Source organism: Calidris pugnax, unplaced genomic scaffold, assembly GCF_001431845.1.
Source record: "Calidris pugnax isolate Ruff unplaced genomic scaffold, ASM143184v1 scaffold178, whole genome shotgun sequence".
NCBI lineage: Eukaryota > Metazoa > Chordata > Aves > Charadriiformes > Scolopacidae > Calidris > Calidris pugnax.
Window position 1 is genome coordinate 2,186,157 of NW_015090986.1, and position 13,766 is coordinate 2,199,922.

The 13,766-nt window shown below is 38.9% G+C and overlaps 1 protein-coding gene across 8 annotated transcripts in view; it reads left to right on the forward strand.

The window, feature by feature from the left end:
* JAK2 (Janus kinase 2) overlaps positions 1–5,352 on the forward strand; it is a 95,002-nt gene extending 89,650 nt beyond the window's left edge. For all 8 annotated transcript variants that reach the window (XM_014953921.1, XM_014953922.1, XM_014953926.1 and 5 more), the window contains one exon: positions 1,199–5,352. In XM_014953921.1, the coding sequence (XP_014809407.1) occupies positions 1,199–1,306 (108 nt within the window). In that variant the 3' untranslated portion in view covers positions 1,307–5,352. The remainder of the gene's footprint in view (positions 1–1,198) is intronic.
* The last annotated feature ends 8,414 nt before the right edge of the window (positions 5,353–13,766 follow it).

Here is a 13,766-nt window from a genome sequence, read left to right on the forward strand (position 1 = left end):
AGCAGACAAGAGAAGGAATGGTGCCGGTGGGGCAGGTAAGCCATGGGAGAAGCGGGAGTTTACAGAGAATCAAAAGAGAACTCTTTGAAGTAACCTTTCTTGCATTGTATGTGTGTGAGTTCAACAATTGTTGAATCACAAGGTTTGGCTTTTTGTAGATAACCTGAATGTCACATGTATAAGATAATACGTAATCTCTTTTACTGAAACTGTATCCAAACTAATGCAAAGGCTTCAGTGTGTGACATTTCTTCGGATATCAAAGCAAGATGGAAATGTCTCTTATCAGAAACTGTGCCTTTCCCATTTGATCCTAAAAGGCCAGTTATCACAGATATTAAATATTCTAGATGCCTGTAGCTTACAAGCTGCTTGAGACTTGGGTCTAAGGTAGGAATTAGAGGTTTGCTGAAAAATAAGGAACCAGTGGCGCTTTTTTCCTGTGAGCTGTGCAGAGTCTTCTTCAGCAGCATATTAAAAAAATGTTGGAAGTATAAGAAGTTGGTAATAATGGTCTGGGTTAAATTAGTGAAAAGAGTACAGCTGAAGAGCTTGGCAAATTTTTTTGTGACCAGATATCAGGTACATGTTTGGTAGAGCAAACTGTTGCCAAATGCCTCTTGTAATGGAAATCTCTTCCAAAAATCATTTCATTCTACTTCCGGAAGTGGGGTCAGTTTGCAGAGTAACTTTTCTGGCTTGTTTCTGAATACAGATGAAGAATAATTAAGAGTTCAGAATATGAATGTGGAGAAGTGTATGTTAACGTTGCAAGGAAAGCTTAATTTAGAATTGTTGTCTTTGTAAGCCTGATTTTTGGTCAGACTTATAAAGCATTTGTCATTTTAAATATTTTTGAGCTTTCAAAAAAATAAGAGCAAGGAAGAAGAAAAAAACTTGACAGAATAACAAGTCTCTTAGAACTTCCAAAAACAAGCTGAGTGAATTTCCTTACTAACTTAAGAAAAAACAATCTCCTTTCATAGTAAGAGCTTTAGCATAGCTAGCAGTCCTCACATCTTGCTGTCATTGGGATCAAGCAGATAAACTGATTGGTATAGCAGGACTCCAGGCACACTCTTGTGCCCCTGTTGCTTGGAAACTTAAGTTGGATGTTCTTTGGACTGGTTCAAAGTAGCTATTAACTATTTGTAGCATCTGTTTACCTAATACTGATTTTTCTTTGTTTCTTCTCCAGATTTATGCCATCATGAAAGAATGCTGGAACAATAATGTCACCCAGCGCCCCACCTTTAGGGATCTTGCTCAGCGAGTGGATCATATAAGGGACAACATGGGGGGATGAGGAAACCCTCCCTCCTTCACAGGATGTGTTGGAATGCAGAACCAAAGGCACTGGGTCTGCTGTGTATAATTGACATACGTACACGTGCGCATCTTACCTTTGCTGGAAGTAAAATCCGTGTGGCAAATACCCTATCTCAATCTGCATACTGAGGAATCCTGCTGGTTTTCTTTATCAGGATACATTTGTTACTATGAGAACACGCTGAAATTTTCAATGGGGAGAGAAATTATTTTTCTAAGTAAAATAATCTAATATATGGTCAGTCTACAATACCATTATTTGCCTTACTTGGCAATGCAAAAAAGAGGTGACTTAAAATGCATTGAGATTAAGAGATGAGAAGATGTATTTCCTTGCTTAAATGGAGATGCACAGAAAAGAGCCCTAGTCTTTTCACACTGAGTACATAGTGACATGGCACCCTGTTTTGTGTATTGCACAAGGGCTTGTGTTTGGTAATACAGTTTTATAATTTTTTCATTATTGATGCAGAAATGGCTTCTCTGTATAACAAAATAGAAGTGGTTGTGTAACCCGGAAACTTAATGTGCCTGTCTGAATCAGTTCTCAGCCAGCAATATATGCAAAGAGATATAGTAGGCTGCATGATGTACTGTAAGTATTTTGAGGGAAAGGGAGCAAATTGTTCTTAATTTGGAGAGCCAGAAAACCTACTCATCGATGTGAAAATTTTGATTTAAAATGAAAAAGCAAACATGTTACGGAGTTTTTCTTACTCTTCTTTTCCTCTGAGTAAGTATTAGATTCCCTTTATATAATTGAAGATGCAGTGATAACAAGTAGAACCGAAGCCATTTTATACAAGGCAGTTTCTTCAGTTTGTTCTGAATATGAAAAAGCTCAACATTCTGCTTTTAAGTACTGTTCTCTTATTCTTTCCATCTTTGTAATTTTCATGCAGTCATAAGTGTATCTATAAATTGGAAACTTTTTAAAGCAGAATTAAAAAAATCTAGAATATGCCCTCCATTTCACAGTTCTGCGCTTTGCTGTTAAGATGATCACCTTATACCTTCCTTCCAGGACAGAAAAAGGAATGCTTATGGCCCAGTATCAGATACGGCCAGTCACAACAACATCTAGTCTGTTTTGTAACGAAGCTCGAGTAACCTCCTGTTCCTTTCTGTGATGATACGCAACAAAAGACTGTTTGGAAGGAGGAATCACAATTGCAATTGCTCCACGCTCAGCAGGGAGCAAGGACACGATCCCAGTTGCTGAGAACTGGAAGGAGATCAGAGCTACCTGAACAGATTATACTTACGCTGTATAATTTGACTTCTGAAATAAGTCTAACAAAAATTTATGGACAACTCTTCGGTTTTGCCTTCAGGCATAAAACTTGGGGATAATCTCGTATCGCAAAGCAGTAAAGTTGCAGGTTTTGTTTGTTTTTAGTTCAAATAATATTTTTTTTTCCTACTTAAGCATTATTGTTTGCAAAGTACAATGCTTGTTCTTCTTGGACTTTTGCTGAGAGAAGTTCATTTATGGGGATATACAGCTTAGCAAGCTGACCTGACATCCATTTTTGTATTTAAAATGAAGTGTTAATTTTTAAAATTTGTGGTGGTGACTCAGTGAGACAGAGGAGTTACTGTCATGATGCGCCTCCTTACGATTTGTGGTTAACTACATCCATTTTATCAGAATTTTTAAGTACCTCAACTTTAAAAAATAAAAAAATCCTTACTTGGTGTAACACAGTGCCAGTATAGCAGTGTTTTTTACCACTATGATGTTTCTCTCCCATAATCACTCATACAAAATTATGATTTTTTTATAATACGGGAGACTGCTAAACAGGGAGGGCAGCATCAGCCCTCTTTCTTCTCACTGCATTTAGTAAAACTTCTGTTGGATTTCTTGCCACCAAGCACTTGCATAGTTAATTTTTTAAACTAATTTGATAATCAGTTTTTAAGCTGCAAAGAACTTTAAAGTGCTTTGTTCAATTTAACATGTGTTTTTTCTGTTTCTATACATTGCTTTGAAGATTTAAAATTTTGTGCAAAAGATGTCTTTGCAGTTGTAGTCTCTGTTGTGTGTGGGTATTTTTTGTAACAAAAGAAGATGAAGCTTTAAAGCATTGAAACAGCATTTTAGCTGGGATAACATATGCAGGAATTATGTAAAATTGCAGTGTATGACACTCAGTAGCTAACTGGTTTCCAATATAGTAGACTAAACATAATTTATGTAAAATTCTCAGGGAAGTTTGTGTAATGCAATGAAGAGATCTTCCAGTCTGCTATTTTTTCAAGTGAATAAAAAGTCTTTTTCTTGTTCTACTACAGTATGACTGATTACATAGTCTATTTGATTGCATAAATATAGTGTTGAACTCAAGGATAATTTTTAAGTTTCTTGTGGAATTTTTTTTTTTTCACTTTAATACTTTATAATTTTTAGAGAAAGCCATATTGTTACACTGCTGTGTAATTTTGTGCTGTTGGTCAGAAACATAACAGTCTTTGGTGATAAGCCTGTCTGTGCAAAGGGCTCGATCCTTCAGGACGAGTGTTCTTAGCTGGGTGAAGAGGACCAAATAGTGCTGAGGGCTCTCAGGGGATGTGTGGTCATCTGCAGCGTCGGTGTTCCAGTCCTGGAGCAGGCCGAGTGGTTTCCTTAAAAAGTTCTTGAGGAGGTAGATGCAGTGATTTTGCTGAATTTGCCACTGCCAATTGTAGTAACCTTTTTTTAAAAAAAAAATAAATACATACACTGCATTTTGAAAGCTCACAGACCTACAGTAGCATCGTATAATGCTGTATTTTTATATAGCCTTTGTATTAACAGACTCTGTTCTTTGGTGTAGAAGCTTTCTTCAGTTGGCATTGCATTTGTCATACTTCAGTGTAATCATTATGCTACCCAAAATGCTGTGATGATTTTTTTTGTAGAAAAAGTGATGGTTTATGCATACCTGACTGCTGCTACAATGTAGAATTAAAATATTAACTACTTTGCACTTATATTTGAAGTGAAAGAACTTTTCTGTAAGTAATATATCTTATGGAATCTCTGCAAACAAGTATTATATGTAGTATAATATTGGCTTGTCGTCTATGGGTATAAAGATGTTAAGTTTCAACATTAGTTTATAAATATATTCCACAACCTTGCAACAGTCATGTAGTAAGCCAGAGGAGGAATGAATTTTCAGGAAAAGAACCCCAGATTCTTGTCAAGTCCTAGTGTTGATTAAAAGCTTCCATAGTTGAGGTAATGATTACTAATTGCACAGATGAATATAACTGTAAAAAGATATGTAAAAAATTGTTTTAATTTTTTTCAAGATTTTAATAAGTATTCCGTTGTTGCATTTAGTTGAGATGTTGACCAATTAGCTGCCTTGAAATGTATGTTGCTGTTTGAAGTATGGAGAAATGTATCTCTGGTAAAGAAAGCAAATTTTACAGCAATGTATGATCACAAACACCCAGAGGATGGAGTTCTGAGAGCAGAAGCAGAAGTGCAGAAGAACAAGACGACTGATGTGTAATGGCTGATGCTCAACACTGAAGAAGCTTTCCGAAATGTGAAATGCACAATGATTTATGAAAAATTGATGTATATTTAAAATGCCATACCATGACAAATATGTGCTGATGTATTTCTAAACTGTGCATTGTCTGCCTTAAATCTAAAACACTCACAGAGACCTAACCTGACTGAAAAACGCAAGAATTACTATACCAAAAGAAAGTGCTTAAGGTTGTGCCATGCCAGACAGCAATTTTGAAAAGGTGTTTGGCTAAGAAGTTTCTTTCCGAATTATGCTTTTTGAATGAGAGGTTTATGATACTTTATATTAAAGTAGAAAAAGTCCCTTTAGGGAGGGGGTGGGGGGAAGAAAACACCTGCTACTTATGGTGGGACTGCAAGCATTTGAACACGTCGTTTCCTGAAGAGAACATGAAAGGGATATTTTTTAGAAAACTGTGTGTTGATACCTGAAACTTAACTGTGCATTTCTTTTGAGTTTGGATAGTGAAAATAAAATAACTACATGCAACGAATGGCACATGCCTGCCAAGATTTTCTTTTATATAATGCCTAGAAGTAGTTACTGGTGTTTAAATAGCTACTGAGGAGAGCTGGTCTGTTTGAGGGGGAAGGATATGGCACATATGACTTGTGACCTTCCTGGAGGAGCCACACACAGTGTTTTTAACATCTTTTAACTTACGTGTACCAAAGTAAGGGTGGTATATTGGTTGCTGGGGGATTTTAAGTTTATTTTTTAAGTTTTCATTAAGCTAATTATTTTGGAATAAAGAAGCGCTTCCCTTTGCTCCTCTGTAAATGCTGAGAGTGAGTCTGTAAGACAGGGACAACTGAACTACAGTTCTTCACAATTTCTGACACTATCTCTTATGAAGCTTCTTGATTTGTGTTACTTTGTCGTCTCCTTTGTCCTCACGTAACTTTAGACGAAAATTACCACCACTTAACTTTGAACAGAGTTGAACACTGTTAAATTTTGAGAAGGACAATGGCAAAATGGAAAATATGTATATAAATACAAGGACCCAAATGTGTACTTGAGCTATTCTAGTGTGGTGGAAGTGAAAATTAAGGTAGTTCAGTTACGCTTTCCCCCACATAAAAGGCATCTTATTCTTAGAGTAGATGGAAGATTTTTTTTTTCTTTTATGTGACAAAATACCATCCCAGGGAAGTTTAAAGGTTATTATAGGTACTGTTCCTGCTGTTGCTCCCAACACATACTGACATCATTGGGTATCTTTAATTGATCTAGAGAACAAATTTCTGGGAAAATGAAGAAGCTTGAAGAAGAAAATACTGCCGGAGATGTAGTAATGCCATGAATCATGTTGTCCTTCCTGTGTCACAAAGTGTGGGACAAGAGAGCCTTCCATTCGTTTTCGTGCCATGCAACAGTGTGATGTTCTGCTTGTACTTTGTGGTAAATAATCATAGTGATTTAAATGAATACTGAAATAGGTTTAGAAACTTCATTCAGACTAAGTCAAACATTCTTTGTGGATAGTAATAAGGAAAGAAATAAGAATGTTGAGTATTTGCGTATATATACTTGCAAAGACTACCCCACAATATTATGCCATAATTTCAGGAAGGAATCAGAGGCAGTTGATAGGGGAGGGGGGGGGAACAAACAACCCACAGATATAAATTAATTATGTTAATTGTATAAAGCAACCAAGACAGCAGATGCTAGTTCAGGTGTTTGTCTGTTATGAAGTGCTGAGACAGTTGACTCTGCCTTAGAAAGGCAGACAGATTAGTAGATACTCTCGTAACACAAATCACTGAGCAGGTACAGAAACATTAAATATTAAGGTTATAGATAAGTGTTACTAATAAAAGCAGAAGAGCAAGGTAAAGCTTAAAATGCTTTAATATATATGTGATTGATTATTTTGAGCGAAGCAGAAACATCCAGGAAAGGAAAGAACTTTTAGCTAAATTAACACTGCAGCACAGCAAGTACATGGTTCTAACAAACTGTGCTGTGTTGGGTTTGTTGGTTGGGTTTTTTTCAGGGAGTGAGAAAAACTGAGTAACGTACTAAACTGAGTTATTACCTTAAACTTCTGCAAGACTGCAATAGTTAATCGGCTGTGTACCTGGTTTCCTGTGTATCCAGTTGCATTTTCAGTGTGCAGCTGTGCTATAAAACTTCAGCTCATTGAAGAGTATCAGTCAAAAAAACCAAAGCGACTCATGTATAGAAACAAATCTTTATCAGTTTACATTTCCTCTAGGTATATTTCCCTTTCGTGTTACAAACCACCCCCCCCCCACATCCATGTAAGCTTACTAGAAAAAAGTCAAATAGTACTTTCTGCAACAAAGACAGACCACTACTGGAAGCTGTTATTTTCAGATCAGATTTTGACGTTTGCATTCTGCCCAAGTCTTGGCTGAGATGTGACACTTTTTCTTTTTTTTTTTTAATTAACCAACCTACCTCTCCTCTGAATTACCCTATTTCTGCAGAGGAAGGTTTAACTCGGTGGAGTTCTTTAGGCAATGCAGCTTTATTCCATTTGTCGAGTTTATCCTGAGACTTTGTGGAAAAAAAAGGTGAGTGTCCTGACGGTTTTGAAACTCTGTGGTGGTTTGTCCTGTGCTGGGGTGAAACCTGAGGAAGGTTTCCATTTGGGAAGGGCAGTGTGTGCACACGGTGAGTTGCCGTGTATTTTCTGCAGTGTTTCTGTCCCGAGATGTACGGGAGGGCTGCATCGCACACGAGTAAGGAACAGCTTGGTGCTAGAGGGGCCAGTGTGATCTCTGCTTGTGTTAATTCCTGTGTTTGCAGGGGAGGTGCCTGCTCTCAGAAGGCCATACCAGCTGCAGTTTGTGACAGGCACTGCACATCTGGCTTGCACTCGGGTACAGCCTGTGATCTGCTACCCAGTATTAACGCTAGAAAATAGGAATTCTAAGGCCAACAGCAGCCCAGACAGTAAAAATTCTCATATTAAAGCCAAACAAAATTGGACTGAAAGGAAAAACTTGGAGAAATCCAGGTGTATAATAGCCCTATGCATGCAATTCACAGAGGCAGATACTGGTGGTGCAGAGAAGTCAAAAGAAACAGGACTGGAAGAACTAAATCTGGAAAACGTTTCAATAAGTAGTAAGATCTGAAAGATATGACGCAGTCATAAACCAGGTCATTTTTTTAACTCCCAGAGCATCTGGTTGAACCCTAGTGCTACTTAAATGCCTTCAAAAAAGGTATTTGAGCTACTTTTGGAGCAATGCTAACTCAGAAGCTTTACAGCACCAAATAGAAGAAACGCGGCGTTGAACACCAGGGGTGTGGGGCAGAGCTCTGCCCGCTTCCAGGGGGCTTCAGAGGGCACTTGTGTGCCCTGTGGGTCCAGCTCAGGGTGGTTGCTGTGGGGTCAATGCACACGCAGATCCCCCTGGGAGCAGGGCTCAGTCTCCCTGTCTGGAGGTGTAAGGGGAGGGGGATCCCCCAGTCTCCGAGCTGTTGTGTGACAACCAGGCATTCTGCCGGGGGCGTTTCTGTGAGGATTTTGAGCCCTGGGCTCATCCTTCCGGAGTGCATCCTCCTGCACCACGGCTGTGGTGGAGATTGTGGCAGGTGGCATGGGTAAGTCTTTTTTTTTTTTTGTAATGCTATCATTGAAAATGATGAACTAATCAAGCTAAATTGCAATTGCTAGGGGACATCAGCAGAAGCTACAGAAAGTATATCAGAGCTTCTAACCCAAAAGTGCAGTCTACTGGAGCATGAACTGGAGTTCAGGAGCACAAGGTTGTATTTAGGGCATGGGCATTGATGAATGGACAGCTGGAATCGCGCTTCCCTACTTTTTGCATCCATACCTTTGACTAATATTTTTTTCTTCGCAGAAGAAATTAATGGTAAGTAGAAAGCAGAAGGGTATCCAATATTGAAAGCTCTTTGTGAGGTGCAACTTAAATTTCAAATCCATGGAAAAGATCTAAATAAAGAATGTTTCCATGTCAGCAAGGTAGTGGATATGCCCTTCATTTCTTCGGCCTAAGCGAGATTTTATTACTTTTCTGTAAGGCGTATAACTCTACAGCTACAAGGAATTTGATAAGGGGGTATCACAGCCTCCTTACAAAGGCCATCCCGCATTGCCAGTGTCTGGAAGCCATGCTGTTACAGGAGCAATACCATATGGAAGAAAGAGGCTGTCCTAGAGGAACTTCAGTCTCCTGCATTGGGACTGTTGGCCCCTTGGGACCTGTGGCTCTTAGGGCAGCATCTCCCACTAGTGTGCTCGGCTGGTAAGTGTACAAAGACTTGGAGCAGGCCAACCAGGATTGTGACCATGCTGGCAAAGGTGAAGCCTTGCTTTTAGGATGGGAGGGGAGCAGTGCATGAGCTCACTTTTCTGCCATCCAGCACGTGGAGGCACTTGGGGAGGAGGGTGGAAGTCCAGCCCCACGCAGAGGCAGGAGATGGCTGAGGTGGAGCTGCTCCTGGTGGGACCCGAGTCCTACAGGTGGGAAGGAATGAGGTGGTTCCCTGGGCTTTACTCTGCTGGTGCCTGGGGGTGACTGTACACGGGTGTGCGAGATGAGTCCTGTGCTTGGTTTATTTAATACATTAAGCTTGATGATGTCAAATGGTTTGATGTTACCCACTCCCACCTGAGCAGAGGTCTGCTGTTATTCCAGCACATGTTTTCCATCGCAAGCTCACCCACCAGACTGAGGGTGAGTGCACCAAGGCAAAGCCACCAGGTGCCACGTTGGAAAACAAACACTCCCCTGGCGTTGAATCGGGCTTTGCCATCCGAAACGGCCACCAAACCACTCACTCCTGAAAGGCTTTGGGGCACCAACAAAAGCCACAGGAGTGCACAGGCACTTCAGAAATAGGAACCTCTATGAAACTGAGATGGCTTTAAAACTAAGATTCAACTAAGAACTAGCTAGTTTTAAGGATTCTAAGTTTGGAATGAAAACACTGGCAATCTCTTATTAAGAGACTGGATTGGATCTCTTCAAAACACCTTTTTATTCAACTTATCATCTTCACTTGCTTTCTTTTGTCTGTTTTCAGATCTTCAAATTGCATGGTTGAACAGAGAGGAAGATGTCAAACATTCTTTGCTTGCACCACAAATGATGGAATGGAAAACAACATTTTCAGTTAATCTTGGGTCTTGAACTAGTGCATCTGTGGAGATAAATCTGATTGTACAGACAAAAGATCTCAAAGAATTTGTTTATTTGTAATAATAAGCAATAATAAGAATGTACTTATGTCAGATGACTTCAGGGACTACACCTCCCACATTCTAAAAGACTCTCAGAAGAACTGGAAGCATGAGGAGAACTAAAAGCTGGATTGAGTATGCTAGGAGAAAAAAGGATGTTCTTGCAGAGTTGCATCAGAATTGCTGTAAGTCAGAGTGCCCAAACAAGGATAGCAGAAAAATCTTGTTTAAGTGTGTGATCAGTATGTATTTTAAGTACAGACAATCAGGTTTAGCTGGGTGGTGTGTGGTTGGATACTGCATGGTGGGACAAAGTTAACATCGTATTTCATTCTCTCTGTAATACAGCTGCCACCATATTACTGATTTCTTAAAAAGAAAAAAACTCCTATGAATGTAATAACTATTAGTGATCTTGCTCTGCTGCTATAATCATGTCTACTGTTTTACTGAATCTAGAGAATTAATTTTAACTTAGTCTTTATACATACATAACAATTTTTAGAGAGCCTTTCTAAAACTTTATTAAGAAACTGAGTATTACCAAATCAGATATTTAAATTAGTTAAATATAACTGATTATACAGCTCAAGTGTACTTCAATTCATATAAAATTGCAGTAATTTCCCCCCAACAAGAACTCCAGTTAGCAATCATCTAGTGCATTATTGAGTACATCTAACTCGAACGATAAATCAACAAAAGCTAAACAATTACATCAAGAGGTGCTGAAAGAACAGCTATTTAATGTGGGTGGTAGATGCGTTGCCTGAGCTACAGCCGATTGAGCTCTAATCAGATCAATGGGCTTTCCTAACTATGTCATTAAAAACTCTGAGCCAGGTCACTATTAGAAGTGGCTTGTCCTCAGAAATACCGATCTATCAATTAAAAAGGCAATTTTAATTTAATGTTAGACCTAAGCTTAGCTTCAGCCTTCAACAGAAGCACATCTGACATAAGGACATGAATCCTTCCATTCACTTAGCCAAAGATATTGCTATTTAAAAGGATGTTGTGACAGCAACTGGAAAAAAAAAAAAAAAAAGCTTTCCAAAGGTAAAAGAACTTCTCCATTAAGTACAAAACAGGTTGCAATCCCACTGCAAAATTACTAAGTAGTGAAGAGGAAAGTTTCACAAATCTTTCAGAAATCACAGGAGAGTTCCCCAAGTGAGAGAATACCAAATTCCTTACATATGAGGACTGTCAAGTGGCTTTTAAAGGAACTGACAGATGTTTCAGTAAATGTATAGCTTAGACTAATGGACAGGGAGATTGAATCAGGTGATCATAATCAAGTCCTTTCATCATATCACATACCACTTACTAAGTACCGTGAAATGATAGTTTTCTGCTATTTATAGAGAGATCATAATTATGAGATCCTGTAAAATGGACTAGGTTATTTTTATATCTTTGTGGATCTCTCTCTCCTGCCATATTGAAGTCATTCTTGATGGATGTTTATCCAATATGCAGTGAGGATCCCGCAACGTCTATGGGAAGTCTATTCCAGCGGTTACTTTTCCTTGCTCTTAAGAAGCCTTTTCAGATTCTAAAATACATTCCATAGTCTAAACACATTGCTCTGTCCTACATTGGTTGTGTAAAAAATTTCTTTCTTTCGTCTTTACTGCTGCCTTTACATAGCCGAAGATTTCTGCAAGTTCTTGCCCCAGACTTTGCTCTGTATAAAAGAGCTGCCATTTCTGCATTCTTTCTTTATAAGCCATATTTTCTATATCTTTGATAATTCCTATTACTGTTTTACAGACTTCCTCCTTTCTGAGTTGTGATGTCCAAAACTGGGCTTGGTACTGCAGGCCTTATTTATTCCCAGCAGAAGAAATATTTCACATATCTTACAGTTAAAATTCTCATTTATTTATCCCTGTATGATATTTGCCTGATTTTACAATATGATATTGTTACCTCATTCTGTGATCATGTACAATCCCAGATTCTTCTGTATAGTCAGACATCCCTTAAACTTACACTTCTGATTATTCCTTAACTTAGGAAATAATTTCCCTGATTTTTAAGATCAGTCTGAACTCTTCCACCATACTTCCAGTCCCTTCCTCCTTAATGCCATCTGCAAATTCCTCTGCATCTTTTCTCTAATTCTTTCTGCATCTTCATTATCTCTCTTCCTTCATGCAAGCAATTAACACAAACATCATATAGTACTAGTCCAAAGAGAGGATGCTCTGACCTCATTTTGGTCTGTGTCTCCTCTTTGACAGCACACCTTAGGTAAATGGCTGGAACACCATACTAAGAGTGTTTGACAGTACTTCTCTTATTAATAGTTTAGTTCAGTTTGTGTTACCTTGGCTTATTTGCAAGGATTGTCAATTTTGATGCCAGAATATATAACATCTTACCTACTCACAAAATTTGGGTTTTATTTTTTATTTTTAAGTCCATGATGGTCATTCTTCATTCTCTTCTAAGTACCTGCATGTTTTTTATTTGACTGTTTGCTACATTTCCCCTTGCCCCCTGAATTACAGACAGACTGACCGGTCTGCAGTCTCTGCCCACTTGTTAGAGAGTTTATATATTTTTTTCCTGTCAATCACCTGAAAATTCTCTTGTCCTCTTTGAATCCCCACTGGTAACTATCAAAGACCTTGCAGTCTCAGCCTGGGCTGTGCAAACACCCAGCCTGCTCTGAATAATTCTGTCCTTAGCTGCGAGGGGCACGCTTGATGCCCAGCCACACTCTGGTTCAGGCTGACTGAGGAGCAACCAGCCTCAGGCCATGTGGTGGACCTGCGAGCTGGGAAGCTCCTGGCTCACGGGAGAGAAGGTGCCACAGAAAAAAATATTTCAAAAGGTGGTTTCAAAACCCAAAAATGCAACATAACCAACATACAGAACAAGATGCCAGAGCTAAATTGAAGGCATCTGTCTTGTCTATATCACTGACTAGCAGCCAACTGCTTTGCCCTATAAATATTACCATCAGGATGGGCCAAACCGGAGCTCTCCCTGAGCTGTAGCTGGATTGCAGCCCAGGTGACTCTCCCCTTCAGCAGGGACACCTCTCAAGGTTTGAGATTCCTTACCTGAGACTAAGACCCTTCCATACCCCTGGCAGTGAGATCCCTTACCCACGACGGATCCTCTGCAAGTGACTGATAGCATGCTGAATTGATAGTCATGAAATAGTACTAATTGGGATATTACTAATCCTAAAGGTATTCAATATAATTACAAACACAGCACAGATAATTCCATTAGGCATAAACCGTTGTCCAAATCTGAGACTAAGATTAGACCTAGCCAAACTAGGCTCCATAAGGGGTTTAGCAAGCATAGAGGTTCTCTCTGAACCTTGTCACTTAACAGGAGCGGCTTCCCTACTCTTTGCATCTCCTGACTCTGTGTGAATCACTCTAACTCAATTTTCCTTTATATGTTTCTTCCATGACTAATTAATAGAGTGAACCTTGTCATCAAACTTATTGAACCTTGTCAAACCACTGTTAAACTTTGTTAAATTCCATCAGATTTATTGAACTCTGGCAAACTATTATTTTACCTCAATAAAACATATTGCTACTTCTCTCTTTTGAGTATGGAGCATTCCACTTGTCTGTGACATTACTCTAGCATCAATTCTCAGCCCTAGATCACTGATGCAGTTGTGCTAGTCAATTGTACTTGGTAATTTCACTAAATACTGGAGACATTAGATTTTTTTT